Here is a 21,289-nt window from a genome sequence, read left to right as displayed (position 1 = left end):
CTACACAAATTTCTAAGATGTCAAAGGCAGTATAATAGAGAATTTAAGGCAGAGTTTAAACTTGAAAGAGGCTTGTGTTAGAGACCTTGTATCTGTCCAGTGTTTTTTACTGGGACCCCCTACTTTTAAAGGGCTGGTTATGAATGCCTTTGCACATGCAAAAACCAGATAAAATGACTGATTTTGCTTGAACTGTCTAGATGACTGTCACCTCCAGAACCAGTGATGATTTTTTTTTCTTTTTTGGAAAGCTGAATAATGGAGTGTCTGGTCCAATTTCGAAGTGGTTCCTGTTCTGATCGTTTTGGTGTGTGTCGGGCTGGCTGTGATGGCACAGGTCTTTAACCCCAGCACTAAGGATCTCTGAGTTTGAGGCCCTCCTCTATGTAATGTGTTCCAAGAAAGCCAAATCACTACATGGTGATACCTTGGGTGTGTGTGGAGAGGAGTGTCTTGGTGATGGACACCTGTAATCCTACTAATTGGGGGTAGAGGCGAGATCAGAAGTTCAAGGTCATCCTGACCTACATAACAAGTTAGAAACCAGCCTAGACTACTTGAAAATCTTGTCTCATAAAAGACAAACTCGACATTGTCTTTAATCTCAGTACTGTAGAGGCAGGCGGATCTCTTTGAGTTCAGGGCCAGCATTGTCTGAAAAGTGAGTTCTCAGCCAGCCAAGGCTATATATGAGGTCCTTTGTCAAAAAAAAAAAAGAGAAACAAAAAATCGCTATCTTGGCTCTGTTTTAAGAGTAAATATTTTTAGAGTGCAGACATTAAGGGGGAAATAGCTTTGTGAAAGAGTCATTTAAAATCTCATAGCTCAAAGGGACCCAAGTAGTGGATCTGTATAGCAAAGATTGGCTGCCTTTTGACCCCAACTTTTCCCCTTGAATGTTCTTGGTTTGGGTCAGCACAAAGCAATAAATAATCTTCACAATATTGTCAGATGTGATAACATCTGTTATACCCAGTGTGCTGCTAACGGATAAAAAGGCTCATTTCCCATCCCACAGTGCGTTAAGATCAGTACTAGCAGCCTACAGAAAGAATCCAGATAATACCAGTTGACTGGTATTCTGCTTCCAGCCAACCCTAAAATCTCTGGGCAATTTTCACAGGATGAATTGCTTGCCCGCTGCTGGCACTCTTTCCTGTTTGGTGAAAAGTCCATCCCTGGTGGTGCTTTGATACAAATGCTTTGTTGTTTCTGGGTTACATATCCGGCCATACATTTCTAAAGAGTTCCTGTAAGATTGAAAGAAATACAGTTAAGTTTGCACTTTGTACAATTTGAAATAATACATTAAAAAATTTTATAACAATGAGCTTCCAAGGTTTTCTGAGGGTAGATTGTAGTTTGATTGATTTTACCATGTAGCCTTGCCTGACCTGAAGTTGACTATGTAGACCAGGTTGGCCTTTAACCCAGATCCAGTCTGCCTCCTTAGTGTTGAGGTTAAAGTCGTGTCCCTGGTACCACCATACCTGGCTACAATATAAAAACTAAATACAGTCATCTGTGACAGTGGGGTGAGAGAATAAAGTAAGCAGACGTGGTGTATGGCAACAATTTTAGCACTCGGGAGGAGGCAGGACGAGTTCAAAGTTCTGGTGGTTTTGTTTTGACTTTTGAGGGTGTGTGATGTGTGCACAGGAGCCCATGGAGGTCAGAAAGAGACACCGTATCCCCTGGACCTGGAGTCACAGGAGTTGAAAACTGCCTGATGAGAATCATGGAAACTGACGCATGTTCCTTGACACGAGCAACAAATGTTCTTTTTGGCCACCTGACACCCTCTTCTGGCTTCTTGTGGACACTGTACACACAAATATACACATAGTAAAACACCTATACACAAAAAATAAAATCTTGCCAGGCAATAGCTGGAGAGATGGCTCAGGTTAAGAGCACTGGCTGCTCTTCCAGAAGTCCTGAGTTCAATTCCCAGAAACCACATGGTGGCTCACAGCCATCTGTAATGAGGTCTGGTGCCCTCTTCTGGCCTGTAGGCATACATGCAGGCAAATACTATGTATAAAGTCTTGCCAGGCAGCTGGGCGGTGGTGGCACACGCCTTTATAATCCCAGCACTCTGGAGGCAGAGGCAGGTGGATCTCTTGAGTTCAAGGCCAGCCTGGTCTACAAGAGCTAGTTCCAGGACAGGAACCAAAAGCTACGGAGAAACCCTGTCTCGAAAATCCAAAAAAAAAAAAAAAAAAAACACCAAATGTTCTTTTTGTTCTTTTAATTTGTTGTCCTTTTTTTTTTTTTTTTTTTTGAAAGGATTTCTCTATGTAACAGCTTAAGCTGCCCTGGAACTAGCCTTTTTTTTTTTTTTTTTTTTTTTTTTCGAGACGGGGTTTCTCTGTGGCTTTGGAGCCTGTCCTGGAACTAGCTCTGTAGACCAGGTTGGTCTCGAACTCACAGAGATCCGCCTGCCTCTGCCTCCCGAGTGCTAGGATTAAAAGGCGTGCGCCACCTTCGCCCGGCTGGAACTAGCTCTCATAGACCAGGCTGGCATCAGACTCAAGAGATCCTCCTGCGTCTGCCTCCCAAGTACTGGGATTAAAGGCGTGCACCACCACTGCCTGATCTTTTCAAGTGTGTGTGTGTGTCTGTGCTTTGCCTGCATGTGTTATGCTTGGTGCCTGAGGAGGCCAGACAAGGGTGTCAGGTGCCCCAGAAGTTGAATTATGGGTGGCTGTGGGCTCTGGGACTCAAACCTGGGTCCCCTGCAAGAACAAGTGCCCCACAGCACTGCACCATCTCTAGCCCGTCTCCTTCAGCCCAGGCAGTCCTTGAGTTTAGGGTGCTCTTGTCTCACAGGCACCCGATGGCAGACGTGCACCACCCGCCCCAGTTATGCTGGGGTTTGTTCATGCTGTCCATGCACTCCGCCAACTGAGCTGCATCCTCTGCTCGGATCCTCTGTTTAGATTGTTATCCTTTCCAGTCCGTACAGAAGCGCTCATCAGGTCATTGTCAGTTGCAGGGTTGTAACTCCCAGGTGATCAGCATAACCATAAAAGAAAATCTAGAAACTTACCGAATGAATCAGTTGAAGTTACTGCTTACCAGTTGGTATCCAAATTTAACTAGGAAGGAAAATGTATGGACATCTGTATTGTATACAACTTAGCTTCTGGGTTGTTTTTTTCCCCCCTTCTTGCCCTAAAACTTCCCAACTACTGAATAAGTCCCCAGCTTTTGTATTTTTATTATGTGAAAAGGGGCTGGATAGATGGTTTAGCATTTAAGAGCACACACTGCTCTTCCAGAAGACATAAGTGTGGTTCCCGGCACCCAGTGGGGTGGGTAGCCCATAACTGCCTTTAGCTTCTGTGCTCCGCGGGTACTGTACTCAAACCCTCTCTGACAGATGAGTGGACATGTTTGGTGATTATTTTATACATTGACTAAATTTGGGCTCCAGGAGTATTTTCAATGGTTTTTTAACTGAGTCATTTATTCCTGTTGGCCTCCTTTGTCAGTGTTAATTTGATAATAGGATTGTCTTTTGTGCCATACCAAGGAAACTGAATATCAGAGTTGGAAGGATGTATATAGAGCCTGGATTTTGTTTGCTTTAAATATCTTTTATTTTACGTGTGAGTGAATGTTTTGCCTGCCTGTATGCCTGAGCCTGGTGCTCATAAAGGCCAGAAGAGGGCACCAGATCCTCTAGAACTGGATTTATAGACGACTGAATTGCATGTGAGTTCTGGGAGCCAAACCTGTATTCTCAGCTAGCATTCTTTTTTTTTTTTTTTTTTTTTTTTGGTTTTTCCAGACAGGGTTTCTCTGTGGTTTTGGAACCTGTCCTGGAACTAGCTCTGTAGATCAGGTTGGTCTCGAACTCACAGAGATCCGCCTGCCTCTGCCTCCCGAGTGCTGGGATTAAAGGCATGCGCCACCACCACCCATCTAAGGCCATACCACCCTGAACACGCCTGATCTCGTCAGCTAGCATTCTTAACTGCTGAACCGTCTCCGGCCACTAGATGATGTATCTGTAATATAAAAGTTATTGACGCTGGATGGTGGTGGCGCACGCCTTTAATCCCAGCACTTGGGAGGCAGAGGCAGGTTGATCTCTGAAAGTTCGAGGCCAGCCTGGTCTACAAAAGCTAGTTCAGGAAGGCTCCAAAGCTACAAAGAAACTCTATCTTGAAAAATAAAACACAAAAAGCTCTTGACGATCGTGGTAATTAATCCAAGTACTTGGAAGACAGAGGAAAGTGGATCTCTGTGAGTTCAAGGCCAACATGGCCTACATAAAAGGCCAACCAAAGCTACAAGGTGAGACCTGTCTCAAAAAAATTATTGGTGAGGCCCAGCAAAATGGCCAAATGTAATTTTGTGTCTCATTAAAAATTAAAGCTTTCTCAGGCATTAATCCCAGCACTTGGGAGAGAGAAGCAGGCAGATCTCTGAGTTCGAGGCCAGCCTGGTCTACAAAGCAAGTTCCAGAGCAGCCACACCGGTTACACAGAGAAACCCTGTTTTGATAAACCAAAAAATAACAATAATAAAAAGATATTAAGTAACCAGGTACAGAGGCACATGCCTGTAACTACGCATTGAGGTAAGAGAATCCCAAGCAAAGGCAACAGCTAAGACCCTCCAGATAAGGCATTAGTACTGTTAGGAAAGCAGCGATAACGAGCAAACCCCCTGTCATCTGTGCACGAAGATCACCTTGGGATTGGGCCTCGACTCCACCTGCCTGAGAAGTAGCTGCATCAGCCTGTTCCAGACTCTTGGGTAGCATAGCCCTTTAAAAAGAGAGAGCCGGTTTCCAACTGTTTGAAAGTCAGTTCCCCAAATGATTTTGTTTTCTTTCGTTAGATAAGATATTCCGTGAGCCCTCCCCCCATCAGTCAGTAGTAGACGTGGCTTGGGAAGCAGAGAAAACTGACTTATATGTTGAGAGCTCTTCAGCGAGGCTGGTCCTCAGCTGCTCCATCTCTTTGTTCTTCTGTTGCTGGACCTGCACGCCGCTTCGTAACTGCCTCTGTCTCTCCTCCATCTCCTCCAGCTGCTCCTGCGCAGAAGGGCCAGATGTTTGTGAGCCAGACGATAAACACCTGACATCTGCTATATACAGCACTTCACATTGTTGTGTGATTGTTTTGTTACCGTGTGGTTGGTTTGGTCCCCCTTCCCCCTCACATACACACACATACACAGTTTTTCTGTGCATCCTGTCTGTCCTGGAACGTGGTCTGTAAACAAACTGGCCTCGAACTCAGAGATCCACCTGCCTCTGCAGGAAAAAGAGATTCACCACTATGCCCAACCTGTATCATTGAATATAGTGATACTGAGATTGATACTACCTTCATAGGATAGGTTAGAAAATCAGTTCTGAGGCCTGGTGGTGGTGGCTCACGCTTTTAATCCCAACACTCAGAACAGCCAAGGCTACATATAGAAACCCTGTCTCAAAAATACAAAAAGCTGGGCAATGGTGGCACATACCTTTAATCCCAGCACTAGGGAGGCAGAGGCAGGTGGATCTCTGCATCCGAAGCTAACCTGCTCTACAAAGAGTTCCAGGATAGCCAGTGCTGTTACACGGAGAAACCCTGTTTCGGAAAACAAGAAAGAAGTTTCTGAGAAGTATCTTGACAACGAGACACTACTGTGAAAATGCCCGGTGGTGGTGGACACGCCTTTAGCCCGAGCACTCCAGGGTGGCAGGAGGATCTCTGAGTTTTAGACCAGGGCTACGCAAAAAACCCTGCTGAAAAACTTAAAAAGAAAAAAGTTTACCAATCATTTTATTATTTAAATCTTAACAAGAGTGGAAAGGGAAGCTGGAGAGATGGCTCAGCTGTTAAGAGCACTTGTTTTTCTTGCATAGGACCCAGGTTGGATTCCCAGCATCCACACAATGGTTCACAACTATTGATAAATAGTTCTAGGCTCCAGATCTGATGCCCTCTTCTCCCCTCCGTGGGTACCAAACACACATGTACACACATACATACAAGCAAGACAAAATGAACAAATCTTTTTGAAAAAAAAAGGTACCTAGAGACTCAGGAGGCAGAGGCAGGTGGATCCTTGTGAGTTCGAGGCCAGCCTGGTCTACAGAGCTAGTTCCAGGACAGGCTCCAAAGCTACAGAGAAACCCTGTCTCGAAAAACCAAAAAACGATAAATAAATAAAAGGTACCTAGAGGCTTAGTGCCTGACATTAACTTAGTGCTAAGTCAGTTGTTGACATTCCTCATAATCCATAAACTTTCTTCTAGAAACATATTAAGGTATTTTTAACTTTATATGGGTTGGAAGGTGTTAAGGATTTATCTGCACTTTGTCAATTATTGAGATTCTTTAAGGTTTAAAAATCATTTCATAGCCAGGCGATGGTGGCGCACACCTTTAATCCCAGCACTCGGGAGGCAGAGGCAGGCGGATCTCTGTGAGTTCGAGACCAGCCTGGTCTACAAGAGCTAGTTCCAGGACAGGCTCCAAAGCCACAGATAAACCCTGTCTTGAAAAACCAAAATAAATAATAAAAAAAAAATAAAAATCATTTCATGGGGGCTGGAGAGATGGCTCAGCAGTTAAGAGCACTGGGACTTCTTCCTAAAGGACCTGGGTTCAGTTCCCCCACCTACCTGGCAGCTTACAACTGTCTGTAACTCCAGTTCTAGGGGATCTCATACCTTCACACCAGTTCACAGAAAATAAACACATTTTTAAAAAAATCATTTCACAGCTAAAACCAGAGTCAAACCTGAATCAAGGGCTAGAGCTGTAGGTCAGTGGTACAGCACCTGCCAGCATGCCCACACCCCAGTCACCGTCAGCACTGAAAGGAGAAATGTTTTAGGAACCAGGCATGGTAGAACACACAAGCACTCTGAAGGTGGACGCTAGAGGATCTTGAAGTTCAATAAAATTCTTAGTTACATAATGAATCTGGGGCTAGCCTGGACTACGTAAGACACTACCTTTAAAATAAACGAGTATAGGCTAACAACTTGTGTGTGTGGTGCTGAGGATAGCGACTGAGTGCTCTACTGCCTTGAGTTCTGGGAGGAAAGGAAGATGCTCAGCAGGTCCAGCTTGGATCCTTGAAGGATCAGGATGAGGAAGCTGGGATGTGGCTCACTTGGTACGGTGCCTTGTCTACAAAGCCCTGGGTTTGACCCCCAGCACAGCATAAATTGCGGTGGCAAATGTATTTTGGAGGTGGAGGCAGAATCAGAAGTTCCAGGCCGGTCTGGGCTGTATGTGACCTTGTCTCCAAAGGGTCGGGGCCCTGGGGACACAGGGTGTTGCCGTGGGGAAGTCTTCTAAGGGCAGTTGAGAAATAACTGAGTCTGTTTTGGGCACTGCTATTATTAGAAGGTGCTCTGATCTGAGTCAGCTTTGATATTGTTCAGAGGTGCATCCGTCTGTGATACTGGGCCCTTGCGGAAGCTCCCCCTTAACCAACACTATCAAAAGCTCTTTTTTTAGTGTTCAGCCCTGCCTGGGGGACCACACAGATGTGGCCTTCCCACCTAGGAACGTGGCATCTGAAGGGCGGTGTCTGCACACTGCCCCACTTTGGGTAAAGCAAAGCACGTGGGTGGGGGTGGGGCAATGCTGCATGGTGCATGGAGACAACACGGTGATGCTTGCCTCTGACCCCAGCACTCCGCCCAGACTCGAGGTTATTCCTGATCACCGTGAGTTAGGAGGCCAGCCTGGAGTCCCTGAGACTCCATCTCAAAAGAAGTTAAAAAAAAAGAAAAAAAGGCTGGGTGAGATGACACACACCTTTAACCCCAGCAGAGCTCTGTGAGTTCAGAACCGGTTTGCTCCACGTAGTGAGTTAGTTCCAAGACAGAGCTGTGTAGAGAACCTGTGTCAAAAAAAAACTTAAAAAGCGGAAAAACATAAATACATGGAGAAATTGCGTAGTGAAGTGCTGACAACACAATATGAGAACCTGTTAATCCCCAGAATCATGGGTGTTTACAATCCCAGTTTTGGGAGGGGGGGGCAGAGACAGGCAGGTGCCTGGCACCTCTCTGCAGTCTAGCAAATCTGGCTCCACCACCACCAGGCCAGTGAAGACCATCTCAGAAAGCTGGGTGAAGCTGGACACCTTTTAGGTGAGGAAGCAGGCATAGGTGGGTGGAAGCCACCTGATCCACAGAATAATTTCTGGCCAGCCAAGGCTCAATAGACCCTTTATTAAAAGAAGGGGTGGGGGCGGTGGGGGACTAGAGAAATGCCTCAGTGTTTGGTTTGGTTTTGGTTTTTTGAGACAGGTTTCTCGGTGTAGCCCTGGCTGTCCTGGAACTCGCTCTGTAGACCAGGCTGGCCTCAGATTCGGAGATCTGCCTGCCTCTGCCTCCCGAGCGCTGGGATTAAAGGCGTGCACCACCATCAGTTGATGAGATGGCTCAATGTTTAAGCATTTGATGCTCTTTCATAGGACCCAGGTTCAATTCCCGGCATCCACATATCAGCTCACAAGCAACTGTAACTCCAGTTCCATGGGATCTGATGCTGCCTTCCGGCCTCCTTGGGCACTACATGCATGCATACATGCAGACAAAACACCCATACATAAAATTTTTAATTAATGGTTGAGCCGTGAAGGAGTCAGTGCTCTTAACCACTGAGCCATCTCTCCAGTCCATCAATATTCCTTAATAAACTCCAAAGTCAACCGGCGGTGGTGGCACACGCCTTTAATCCCAGCACTTAAGAGGCACAAGCAGGCGGATCTCTGTGAGTTTGAGGCCAGCCTGGTCTACAAGAGCTAGATCCAGGACAGCCAAGGCTAACGAAACCATGTCTCACGTGAGCTTGGCACCACCGTAGGAGCTTCACCAACAATAACTAGCCCATTGTATGCAGCCTGGAAAGCGACCTTTAGCCCTGGTTTCTAAAAACTAATAACGCTCCTCGATACCTCGGTGCATATACATGCAGCAAGCGTGTGCAGTGCCTAGGGCACTCAGAAGAAAGAGGGCATGGATTCCTCAGAGCTGGGGTTACAGGAAGGTGCAAATGGCCCAATGCAGATACTGGGAATGACCTCTGCGAGAGCAGCAAGCTCCTCCCGGCCACCAGCCATCTCTCCGCCTGGAAATCCCATTTTTACTGTCTCTTGGCCTTTTGGTTAAAATCGGGTATGATCCTGTTTTACCTGGAAGGGAGTGGGGCCAGGATTTGCAGTTGGTTCTGAGCTCACCCCTCATTACTTTCCTTAGACACAGACTCTTCTGTCTTCTCTGTGAAAGCCCAGAAGGCCAAAATGAAGTGCCTGGCACTCCACACTGCTCTGCTAAACAAAAACAAAACAAAAACAAAAACACGGAGGGAGGGCTTGGCAGAGGTGAGGGAAGAAAATGGAGTGGGTAAATGTGATCAGAATTTATTATATAGGGGCTGGAGAAATGGCTCAGCTGTTAAGGGCACTGCCTGCTCTTCCAGAGAACCTGGGTTCAATTCCCAGCACCCCCATGGCAGCTCAGCTACAGAGTCTGTAACTCCAGTTCCAGGGCATCTGATACCTTCACACCACTACATATAAAATAAATTGAAATAAAATATAAAAAATAGAGCTACAGTACTGAAAACAGCCTGGTACTGGCATAAGAACAGACAGGAGGACCAATGGAACCAAACAGAAGACCCGGATATCTGTCCACACATCTTTGAACACCTGATATTGATAAAGAAGCAAAAAATATCAAATGGAAAAAAGAAAGCGTATTTAACAAGTGGTGCTGGCATAACTGGATATCAACATGTAGAAGAATGAAAATAGACCCATATCTATCACCATGCACAAAACTCATTCTCATGCTATCTACGCTGGAGCAGCCGACGCCAGACAAACGGCTCCTCTGTCTCCCTCTCTGCTCAGTTTCCAAACATTTCGTACCTCCCAGAGGTATGAGAAGTAATGAATTCTGCGGAGAACTTACTAGTACATAATAGCTACTGTTAGTCGCTCGCCATCCCCCTTGTTTCCCCAGGCGGGAGTGAGCATACCTAGTTCATCCATACAAAGACTATTCCCAGGACTGTCCTATGGCTCAGCACACTGAAGTACGTTCACTTCGAACTGCATATTTCAGCAAGTCTAAGATTGCCATAGTTAACCTTCTCAAATCAAGCATTTTTGGTACAGGGGGAGGGGCTAGAACTCACCCTATAAGCCAGGCTGGCTTCGGATTCAGAGATCCGCCTGCCTCTGCATCCTCTATGCTGGTAGTAAAGGTGATGTCACCATGTCAGGCCTCATTCTTCTCTCTTTCTGTGTGTGCAATAGCAGAGGGCAAGCCCGGGGCTTCGTGCATGCCAAGCAAGCTGCCTACCACTGAGCTACATCCCCAACTTAGGAAACCTGTTTAGCATCGATGATGTTTGGATTTTATGAAAACGTTCGTTTTGTCTGGCATCTCTCCCAGACTGCAAACTGGGAGAACAGCAACACGTCATCCCCGACTATTTTCTGTCTTTCCTGCCAGCGCCTGAGCCTGATTCATACGAAACACAGAAACGGTGAATGGAGGGATGGTGGCGGTGATGATATCACCAGACTGACTCCGAGGGGGCAGGCCCAGCCTGAGAAATCCCAGGGCACCCTCGACAAGTAACCAGAATGAAACAGGAAAGTCTTCAGCAAACACTGTTTGGCGACCCTTTCAGAAAAACAGAATTTGGAGCTAGGAGGTGGGATAGGCCTTGAAACCTCAACCCCTGAGGCAGAGACAGGAGAGCAGAGTTTGAGGCCAGCATGTCCTCTACAGTGAGACACTGTCTTAAAAACAGCATACATGGGGCCAGAGAAGTGCCTCTTGCAGAGGACCTGAGTTCGATTCCCAGTCCACATCAGGCAGCTCTCAGCCACCTGTAAGGCCAGCTCCCAGGGGATCCCATGCCTCTAGCCTCTGACGGCACCAGCATGCATGTGCACTTACCCAAAAAATACACATAATTAAAAATAAAATCTTAACCGGGTGTAGTGGCCCCCCTTTAATCCCAGCACTGGAGAGGCAGAGGCAGGCAGAACATGTGAGTTTGAGGCCAACCTGGTCTACAGAGTGAGTTCCTTGGCAGTCAGGGCTACACATAAACCCTGTCTTGAAAAAACAAAAAGTAAATAAATAAGTAAAAATAAAATCTTTTGAAAAATCATAAGCACTATAGTAAGATACTCAGCAAACCATTTCCAAGATTTCTCTTGAGGGAAAGACATACAATTTCAAGTTTATACAAGCAGATATATGTTTCGAAAGGCAAATGTAGCAAGTTAGATATGATGGCACATGGCTATCCTCCCAGGATTTGGGAGGCTAAGGCAGGAGTATCTGGAGCTCCAGGTAACATTTACTTTGGGGCTAGTCTGGGCTGCTTTAGACCCTGTCTGAAAACAAAGCCGGCTGTGAAAGGCCCCACGTGGAAACGTTCTCAGCGTGCCTAGCAACTCTTGGCTCAGCATCTGCCTAGTGTGTCCCCTAAGCTGCGTGGCAGACAATAAAAGGAGATAAGTAGAGATAGCCCCCGCCTTCCGCACACCCAGTCTGTGCAGCCGCAGACGTAATTGTTTATCCACACGGTATTTATACCCCACTCTTCTAAAAAGGACTTAGAACTGGCTCACACTTAATCAGAAATAACTCGGGTACAAGGGATATGGTGGCATGTACAAAAAAGGAAAATGCAGAGATTCCAGCCCAAACCCTGGACGATGGCTAGGTGGTATTTGGGGGTGAATGCGGCCGGTAGAGGAGGGAATGAACTCATTGGACTCGGCCTCTCTGGCTCTCCCTATAGCCAAGCATGAGTCACTGTTGAGTTAGAATTTAAAAAGGCTTCTGAGGAAGGAGTAGGCAGACACAGGTTCAAACTACTTTACTGAGCCCCAGTTCCTTGTGTTTAAAACCTAAGAATCCAAGCCAGGTATGGTAGCCCATTTTACCCTGGTAGCACAGGCTTGCCATCCTAGCTACATGGGGGGAAGAAGCAGGGAGATCTCAAATTCAAGGCCTGCCTGAGCTACTGAGTGAGTTCAAGACTAACCTAGTCAAATCGGGCCCTGTCTCAAATAAAAAGAGAACTGGGGTGGGGGGTTGGGGGGTGGAAATATGGCTCAGTGGTTAAGAGCATTGGCAGCTCTTCCAGAGGTCCTGAGTTCAATTCCCAGAACCCACTTGGTGACTCACAACAATGGGATCTAATGCCCTCTTCTGGCCTGTAGGCATAGGTGCAGATAGAGCATCATATTTATAAAATAAATAAATCTTAAAAATTGTATTTAAAGGCTTGGTGGTGGTGTACACCTTCAATTCCAACACTCAGAAGACAGAGGCAGAAGGGTCTCTATGAGTTCAAGGCCAGTCTAGTCTACAGAGTGAGTCCAGGGCTGTTACACAGAAAAATCCTGTCTCAAAAAGCAAACAAAATCTATTAAAGAGAGAGAGGATTGAGGATAAAGCTCCGTGGTAGAGAGCTTGCCAAGCATGCATGAAGCCCTGGGTCCAATCCCCGGGATCCACTGGCCCCACCCCAACAGAGTTATATAAACCAAAAGTGAAAATAATTGTCAGGGTGGGGTGTGGAGCTAGAGAAATGGCTCAAGGGATAAGAGCTTGGTGTTCTGAAGAGGGCCCAAGTGCAGTTCCCAGCACCCTCACTGTAGCTCACAGTTCCAGGGATCCATTGCCCTCTTCTGGCCACCTTGGGCATTGCATGCACATGGTGCACATACATACATGCAGATAAAACATCCATATACATAAAGTAAACAGAGTAAGATTTTTTTTTCAGAGTAAGATTTTTTAAAAAGGGGATGGGGAGGGGATATGGTTCAGTGGTGCAGTGCTTGCCAAACAAGCACAAGACCCTGGGCTCAATCCCCAACACACACAAACAGCTGTGTACACCAAGAATTCAAATACCCATCAAATCCTAACGCTGGCCTTAACCAAATGAAATAAATACAGAGCTAGGGGAAAGAATGAGTTAGCGGAACCAAGAGCAGGGTCCCTGCTTTCACACTGAATGGTAACCCCACCCCAAATGCATTAGACCTCTCTGGGTATGGTACACGGATAGTCCCAACACTCAGGAGGCTGAGGCAGGTGGATCTCTAAGTTTGAGGCCAGCCTGGTCTACAGAGTGAGTTCCAGACAAGCCAAGGCTACACAGAGAAACTTTATCTTGGAAGGAAAAAAAATAAAACAGACCTCAGACTTCCCTTCACCTAAATGACATCACTTCTGCTGGCTATGGTGGCACACACCTATAATCCCAGCGCTCAGACGGCTGAGGCAGGAAGGGTCTCGAGTTTCTTAAGGTCTCCCGGTCAGCCTGAATGACATAGCAAAACTCTCCGACACAGAGGGCAAGGCCTACCCTGTACTGTTGAACCTCCTCGTCACGTTTCTGCCTCACGAGTGTGATCTGGTCCTCCAGGTTCCTGTTCTGAAGGTGGAGCTGCCGGGCCTCGGCTTGCAGGGGTCTCAGCGCCTCCTTCATCTTTTGGATCTCGGCCTGGGTGTCCTGTAGCGCTTTGGTCCCTGCCTCTTTCCTCTCCAGGAGCCGCAGCAGCTGAGGCTCGTACTCCTCTTCCAGGCCCTGGCGGCTTTCTGCCATGAGATTTTCAAACTGTGTCGACAGCCGCCGACTCTCCTGGAGGAAGTGCCCATCGCTCTGGGTTGGGGGTGCTTCTAGTTGCTGCTGCAACTGCTCCTTCTGTTTCTGATAGGTGTCGCGGAGCTGGGTCAGTTCTCCTGAGAGCTGGGCTGCCCGAGTGCTCAGCGCTTCCTTGCAATCGGCAAACTGAGCCACGTCCTGCTGGCGGCACTCCAGCTGGTATTGGTAGGCCACGCATTCCTTGGTCACCTTGAACAGCTTCTGCTTCACCATCCGGATCTCCTCCCTGAGCCCATCGCGCTCCAGCTCGGCCTGGGCGTGCAGTTTATAGGCAGCCAGGATGTCCTGGTGGATTTGCTGCACCTCCTGCAGGGCTGGTTCCCGGAGCAGCACAAGCTCGTGGATAAGCTGGTCCCTCTCCTCTTCCAACTGGGAAACAGCCTGTACACACTCCTCGAAACGGCCCTCCAGCAGCTCCAGGTCCTCCATGCTGAGGTCCTCCTCTGTGCTGGGAGTCGGTGGAGCCGGAAGGCTTTCCTCCGGGGCCACCATTTCTCCCTCAGAAGCAGTCTGCTCCGGGCTTGGGTTCTTAGCTGGCTCTACAGGCTCCTGGGACAACTGTACCTCATCTGGTTTCACAGGCTCCTCCACAAACAAGGGCTCCTCTGAACTCACCGGCTCTTCCAGATCCAGAGCCTCCTCCGGCTGCCTCGATTCATCGATACACAGTGTCTCCTCTGGCTTCTCAGACTCTTCCACGTAGAGGCTCTCTTCAAAGTCCACCGAGTCCCCCAGATAGAGAATGTCTTCTAGGTTCACAGTCCCCTCCAAAGATAGAGTAGCCTCTGGGATCAAAGTCATGGCCTTCTTCGGGGCTTTGGCGTCCTGAAAAGAACTGGTCTCTGTGCCTGTTTCCCTGCAAGAGAGATGATGGACGTGAAGGAGAGCCCGAGAGCCCGATTCTGTTGACGAGTCAACAGGGCCTCCACCTCAGGGCTAGCTGCAGCAGCTTCGCAGACTCTCTACTCCCTTGCTAATCTGCCTCTTCCACAGCCAGCCAGTCCACTGTTCGCATTCCCAGACAGCACCACAGCGTCACTGGCTAGCCTCACTCTCAGACACTGCCGGGTGCCCCACAGTTCTACACAACATGTCCAAGGGTCTACACGGAAAGACTCTCTTGGGAAGACAAATGTGGGAGGTAGTACACGCCTCCAATCCCGGGACCTGGGGGATGGAAGGAGGGGGTCAGGAATTCAAGGCCAGCCTCGGGTACTTAGAGAGCTGAGGCCAACCTGGTTTCATGAGAAACTGCACCCCCCACACACAAAAGGGGTTCAGGAAGTGGCTCAGCACATAATGGCACTCACCACCAAGACTGATAAACTGACTTCAATCCTTGGTGTCCAAATGGAAAGAATCAGTTTCTACAAGCTGTCCCATGAGTGCACCCCCCAATAAGTAAGTAAATATTTAAAGTGGGGGGCAGTGCTGGACAGCTGGCTTAGTGGTAAAGAGCTCTGGGGTGTTGTTGCAGAGGACCCAAAGTTTGGCTCCCAGCATCCTCGTGATGGCTCACAACCACCTACAACTCCATCCAGTTTAGGGAGGGGTATGACACCTTCTTCTGGTCCCATGCACCCCTTCCCACATACATACCAAAAATAAATTTTAAAAATTAAACATAAAACCGAATAAATGAAAAACCACAGCTGCCGCCAGGCAGTGGTGGCACACACCTTCAATTCCAACACTCTAGAGGCAGAAGCAGGGGCTCTTGGTGAGTTTGAGACAATCCTGGTCTACAAAGTGAGTTCCAAGACAGCTAGGGCTGCACAGAGAAACTATCTTGAAAAAAACTGGAAGTGAAACAAAACCAAGGGGCTGGGGAGATGGCTCCAGTCAGTAATGTGCTTGCTTTCCACACAAGAATGAGAACCTGAATTTGGATCCCCGGCACCCATGCAAAAATCCAGATGCTGTGGTCACACTAAGCCTAGCACCGAGTGGACAGAACAGGAGAACCCCAGAGACTTAGTGTAGCTTGACTGGTGAGCTCCAGTTTCGATGCTGAGGAGGACACCCAAAATTGACCTCTGGCCTCCACACACGCGCACATGTATGTGCACGCACGTGAACACACAAGCATAGCTCAGTTGGTATAGTGCTCAAGCGACATTTAGGATGCCTTGGGTTTGATCCTGGCCTGGCACTACATAAAACCAGGTGTGGGGCTGGAGAGGTGGCTCAGCGGTTAAGAGCACTCGCTGCTCTTCCAGAGGTCCTGAGTTCAGTTCCCAGTAACTACATGGTGGCTCACAACCACCTATAATGAGATCTGATGCCCTCTTCTGGTGTGCAGGCATATATGCAGGCAGAACGCTGTCATAAAGCTTAAAAAACAAACAAACAAGCAAACAGGTTGGTGGTGCATTTCTATGACCCCAGCCCTCAGGAAGTAGAAGCAGAAGAATCAGAAGTTCAAGATCATCCTCAGCTGCATAGAGTCCAAATTCAGTCTGGCACCCATATATGTATATGTACACATGCACATATGTGCCCATGGATCCAAACACTAATGTTGAGAACCATGCTGAATAGCTTTTCCCCCTTAATCCTCGAGGAAGGTGGTGTGGGAGTCCCCTCTGCATGCTGTGAATATCATTGGTTAATAAAGCAACTGCTTTGGGCTTATAGCAGAGCTATAGGGGAATAGAGCTGGGGGCAGGGGAACTAAACTGAATGCTGGGAGAAAGGAGGCAGAGTCAGGGATAAGCCATAAAGCCGCTTCTGGAGACAGGTGTGCTGAAACTTTGCTGGTAGGCCACGGCCTCGTGGTAATGCACAGATTAATGGAGATGGGTTAAATTAAGATGTAAGAGTTAGCCAATAAGAAACTAGAGCTAATGGGCCAAGCAGTGATTTAAATAATACAGTTTCTGTGTGATTATTTAGGTTCCGAGCAGCCAGGAGATGAACAAGCAGCCTCCTCCAACAGGAAGGGTCTCTCAATCAAACCCAGAGCTCACATATTGGCTAACCTTCCCAGCCAGCCTGCTCTGGGGATTCCCATCTCCTCCTTCCAGGGCTGAAATTACAGGTGGTTGGCGGCATCCAACCAGTACTGTTTTGACCGAGCCATAGACCCAGCTTCAGGAGAACTATAATTTGGGGGCAGCTGAGCTTGAGGTGTCAAAAAGTACCAAGTGAAGATAATCAAAACCTACTTCTTTAGGGGGAAAAAGTGGGTGGGCATTATTGTGCATGCCTTTAATCCCACGCAGAAGCAGGGAGCTCTGCATAGGTCCTTATCCAGTCGGATCTGCACTGCAAGTTCCAGGCCATCAGGGCAAAATGTTGAGACCTTCTATGAGAAAAAAAAAAGTCTGGTGACTGTGGCGCACGCCTTTAATCCCAGCACTCAGGAGGCAGAGGCAGGCAGATCTCTGAGTTCGAGGCCAGCCTGATCTAAACTGTGAGTTCCAGGACAGTCAGGGCTACACAGAGGAATCCTGTCACAAGGGGAGAAAAAAGTGAAGGGACGAGGTGATTGCTTCAAATTTACATACTTTTTACATTTTATCTATTTAATATGTGTTGGGAGGGCGGCGTGTGTGTCACAGTGTAAACGGTGAAGTCAGAGAACAGCTTATGAGAGAGGCAGTTCTCTCCTTATGTATGGGTTTTGGGGGTGGAACTCAGGATGCACTCAAATTACAGCTCTCCCAGCCTCCAAGGCAGGGAGATTAGCAAGAGGTGTGCACTGCTGGTTCCTGCCCCATGTAACTGCCTCCCTGAAAACTGACCCTTACAAGAGGAAGTCTCCAGCCTCCGTCCAGCATCTTCCATCCACTGTCAGGTCCCTAGTCCAAGCCATGATCTGTTTGCTCTATTTTGTACCAGCTTTTTTTTTTTTTCAAGACAGGGTTTCTCTATGCAGCCTCGGCTGTCCTAAAACTTGCTCTGTAGAGCAGGCTGGACTCAAACTCAGAGATCCACCTGTCTCTGCCTTCTGAGTGCTGGGAATAAAGAAAGGCATGTGTCGCCACCACATAGCTGTATCTGCCTTATAATGGGCCTCCTTGCTTCTCTGCAGCTCAGTCTAGCTACAATTCGCTGGCTACAACACGGTTGCTCCGCGCCACATTTCCAAAGCCTTTGCTGTAACGCTCAGGATGAGCTGGTACCCACTACGTAGTCCAAGCTGGCCTAGAGCTCTCCCTATCTTTTTTTTTTCTATTTACTTATTCTTATAAGAATGGATGCTTGGCCTGCATGCATGTATGTGCACCACAGGAATACATGGTGCCCTCAGAGGTTAAAAGAAGGCATCAGAGCCAGGTAGTGGTTACATACACCTTTAATGCCAGCACTCGGGAGACAGAGGCAGGTGGATCTCTGAATTCAGGCCAGCCTGGTCTACAGAGTGAGTTCCAGAACAGCCAGGGCTACACAGAGAAACCCTGTCCCCCAAAAAACTAAAACTAACAAACATAAAGAAGCATCAGATCCCCTGGAACTGGAGTTATGAATGGCTGTGAGCCACCACGTGGGTGCTGGGTACCCAATCCAGGTCTTCTGCAAGAGCACCACGTACCCTTAATAGCTGAGCCATCTCTCCAGTCCCGAACCTGGAAGTCTTAACAATCCTCCTGCCTCAACCTCCCAGGTGCTAAGACTACAGACATGTGTCTGCATGCCGAGCTCTCAGAGTTTGAAAGAGGTGGTCCTAGCTCACCATTTTTAGCCTCAGCTCACATCACCCCTGCAACCCCTTCCCCCACCCCAGCGCCTGACAAGCCAGAACATGTGGTAACTTTTCACACCTCCTACTCAGGGCCCTCAATATCTGAAGGATCTAGCTGAAAAATGCAACTTCCTGAATACCAATGTGCCTAAAAACACTAACCCGAGCTTCCGGAGAAGGTAGGACTCCTGGCGCTGGGAAGGAGCACCTGCTCGGGCAGGCAGGTACACCTAGCCTGCTCTGCCAGAGTCCCCGCTTTCCCAGCTGACGGCCTTTGCGTCGTGTTCCACCTTGGAACGACTTAACCATGTTCGAGGCACTATTCTAAGCGCTTACATGAACACTCGCTTTTAGCCGTTCATCTGTTATGCCCAGTGCAGAGATGAGCAAGTCAGGGTGCAAGGCGTGGGAAGCACACCTGAGGTTCTGGAGAAGGCAGCAGAGCTACCCTCTGCCTGAGACTGCGCATAGGCCTAAGGAGGGTTTGGAGCATTGCACTCAGAATGTCTTTTTTCGTTTTGTTTTGTTTTTGAGGCAGGGTTTCTCTGAGTAGCCCTGGCTGTCCTGGAACTTACTTCGTAGACCAGGCTGGTCTTGAACTCAGAGAGACCCACCTGCCTCTGCCTCCAGAGTTCTGGGATTAAAGGCACATGCCACCACCACCTGACTCTGAATGTCTTTCTAGGGTGTTGGTGGAGTGTAGGGTCAGGGGGTGAGGCTGAGATGGGGAGAACTTGCCTAGCATATAGGAATTCCTAAATTCATTCCCAAGCCCAGAAAAAAAAAATTTGGTTTAGTTAACAAATGTCTGATCATTCTCCAACTCCATCCCAGACGAGGCCCACTGCGTCCTCACAACATTTTGAATGTAGCTCACCTTCGGAGCAGCAACTTTGTTTTATGAAAGTGCATGTGTCCGTTGGATGAGAGGGGACATCCTGAGGACAAAGCCAGTTGTCTGTACCCTAGTGTGGGGCCCTCGGAAGGCAATCAGAAGCCAACTGAACTCCAAGGGGAAATCTGCCCAAGGTCAAATGGCAGAGCCGGTGTGGGTGTGTAGGACCCAGGCCTCCTGACTTCTGGGCTGAGCTGCCACGCCACCCTGGGTACCAGATGTTGTCAACAGCCAGCTGCTTCTCTACTGAGCTGGTAAAGACGCAGATTACAGGAGACCAAGCAGAGAGGAGCATGCTCAGCTGGGGCCCCTGACCTCAGTGCCACTGCCGCTCTGTCCGTCCCCAGAGGACTTGGACAACTCCTTAACGCTCTCCATCAGACTGTGACTGGTTGTGTGTATGACATCAGGCAGACAAGAACTTGTGTCTGACGTCAAGCTTGTTAGTATGTGTGTGGGAAGTTCAGGGAAAATGCATGTCCTAAGGTCCAGCTCAGCTTTATCTTCTCACGTGACAACAGAGGGTACCAGAAGTCTTCCCACGATTTGATAGACCGGGAAGTCTCTGGGCCACAGCATGACTTGGGACAGAACGGCTCCACACACACCAGGGGTCAGATCCACAGTGCGGGCAGCTGCTGGGTCCAGCTATGGCCCAGCGTTGGGCTAAGAGAAAAATCCCTCTATAGGCCTTCACCGGATCCACACGGGGAAGAACAAGCTGACTGAACAGACTGGTAACTTCAAGCTGGCAGGTGCCCAACCCTGCACCAAGTGGCTCAAATACAGTGGATTATCAAATGGTTTCTTCCTTGCCCCAAGAACAGTGAATGAAAAATAAAGGAAAATAAAAATAAAACTTGTACTATGCTTGGCCAGTTGAGCCAAGTAAATCTTGACAGGTTGCTAGCCTGAAAGGATTAATTCTCATGCAGCCGGTGGAAGAAGTATCCCAAAATACCACAGACCACCAGAGGTGTCAGGTCCCCAAGTCAGGGCCTCCCATCTCCCTTCCCCGGGTGACTCCGCCCCGTGCCACACCCGGGCCGGACCACTACCCACGGCGAGGAAGGGGCCGCGCGGGTGGAGGACGGTAGCCCACCTAGCACCCCCTCTCCTACTGGGTGGCGACACGGGCCCTGGAGGCTCCTACCTCTCAGGCCGGGCGCCGTCCCCGCCGCGCAGGGGTTCCGGACTGGCCATGACTGCCCGACCCCGGGCTCGCCCGGAGCGTTATTAATAGCCGACCCCGCCGGCGGCTGTGCCGGTGCCCGCGTCCGCCGCACTGCCAGCTGCAGCGGACACCAGATCCCGGCGACCCGGGCCGGACGCGCCCACTTGGCCCGGACCATCTCCCGCGGGAGGAGGGCGCGGGCCCTGCGGCCCTGGGGGCGGGGAGAGGGTGGGAGGAGGATGGGGGGCTGGGATGGGGTGAGATGAGGGGCGGCCCAGCCGCGCTTCCCGAACCTTCTTCTCTCTCCACCTTTCCTTCTGGCCCGGGTTGCTCGGCGAGGAGAGGAGGGGGCTGTGCAGTCTCAGGGGAGCAGTTCCCGGACCCAGTGGAGGCGGGCTACCCAGAGAGACCCAGCGCCCCTCGTGCAGCGCCCTGCGATCCCCACCCGCACAAGGGCTTGGAGAGCGGCCACCCTCCCGGTGTCCCGCAGCTGTCGTGAAGGGGTGGGGCAGGGCGCCTGCTGGAGAAGGGGGGTTACCCGCCACACCCCATGCGTCTGGGGACAGCTGGGGGCCACGGCTCGGGTTAGAGAAGGGCTGAGAAAGAACTGCAAAAAGGCTTAAGGCCGGAAAGTTGAGTCTGTGTTTAACGCAGGTCTCCTCCCTTCCCCCACCCCCAACTTGGGAGGTCTTCTGAGACCCACTTGTGGCCGCTGCCGTCGTGTTTCAAGGCATATACCCACGCCTGAGTCCTCGGTCCACCGCCCGTGTTGGGGCAGAGTTCCTCACTGAAGGCACCCTCCCCTACCCCCAGTAAAAGTTGTTGGGCCCCTTCCCAGACCTGGG

At 49.2% G+C, this 21,289-nt stretch overlaps 1 protein-coding gene across 3 annotated transcripts; it reads right to left on the bottom strand.

Moving 5' to 3' along the window:
- Positions 1–245: 245 nt before the first annotated feature.
- Sync (syncoilin, intermediate filament protein) lies at positions 246–20,586 on the bottom strand. 3 transcript variants are annotated; one of them, XM_075946336.1, is made up of 6 exons: positions 20,424–20,586; positions 13,389–14,544; positions 4,926–5,050; positions 4,705–4,781; positions 3,053–3,101; positions 1,163–1,250 (listed from the first exon to the last, which is right to left on the bottom strand). In XM_075946336.1, exons 1-5 carry the CDS (start codon positions 20,471–20,473, stop codon positions 3,061–3,063), a joined length of 1,449 nt encoding a protein of 482 aa, XP_075802451.1. In that variant the 5' UTR covers positions 20,474–20,586; the 3' UTR covers positions 1,163–1,250; positions 3,053–3,060. The 3 variants fall into 3 exon arrangements, with proteins under 3 accessions (XP_075802453.1, XP_075802451.1, XP_075802452.1); XM_075946337.1 differs by lacking the exon at positions 20,424–20,586 and adding an exon at positions 16,856–16,947; XM_075946338.1 differs by lacking the exon at positions 3,053–3,101 and having other exon boundaries at positions 246–1,250; positions 20,424–20,585.
- Positions 20,587–21,289: the final 703 nt, after the last annotated feature.

This window comes from Microtus pennsylvanicus, chromosome 13 (assembly GCF_037038515.1).
Source record: "Microtus pennsylvanicus isolate mMicPen1 chromosome 13, mMicPen1.hap1, whole genome shotgun sequence".
NCBI classification, from domain to species: domain Eukaryota; kingdom Metazoa; phylum Chordata; class Mammalia; order Rodentia; family Cricetidae; genus Microtus; species Microtus pennsylvanicus.
The sequence above is the reverse complement of the archived record's forward strand: the minus strand, read 5'-3'. Positions and strand labels throughout refer to the sequence as shown.

Excerpts from the sequence above, each read along its gene's own strand:
- Sync (XM_075946336.1), bottom strand. The coding sequence starts at position 20,473 with ATGGCCAGTCCGGAACCCCTGCGCGGCGGGGACGGCGCCCGGCCTGAG. Across the intron at positions 5,051-13,388 it reads AGGAGGTTCAACAGTACAGG|GAGCAGCTGGAGGAGATGGA; the intron begins GTAGGCCTTGCC and ends CCTTCTGCGCAG. Across the intron at positions 3,102-4,704 it reads AGTCGAGGCCCAATCCCAAG|TTAAATTTGGATACCAACTG; the intron begins GTGATCTTCGTG and ends TTTCCTTCCTAG.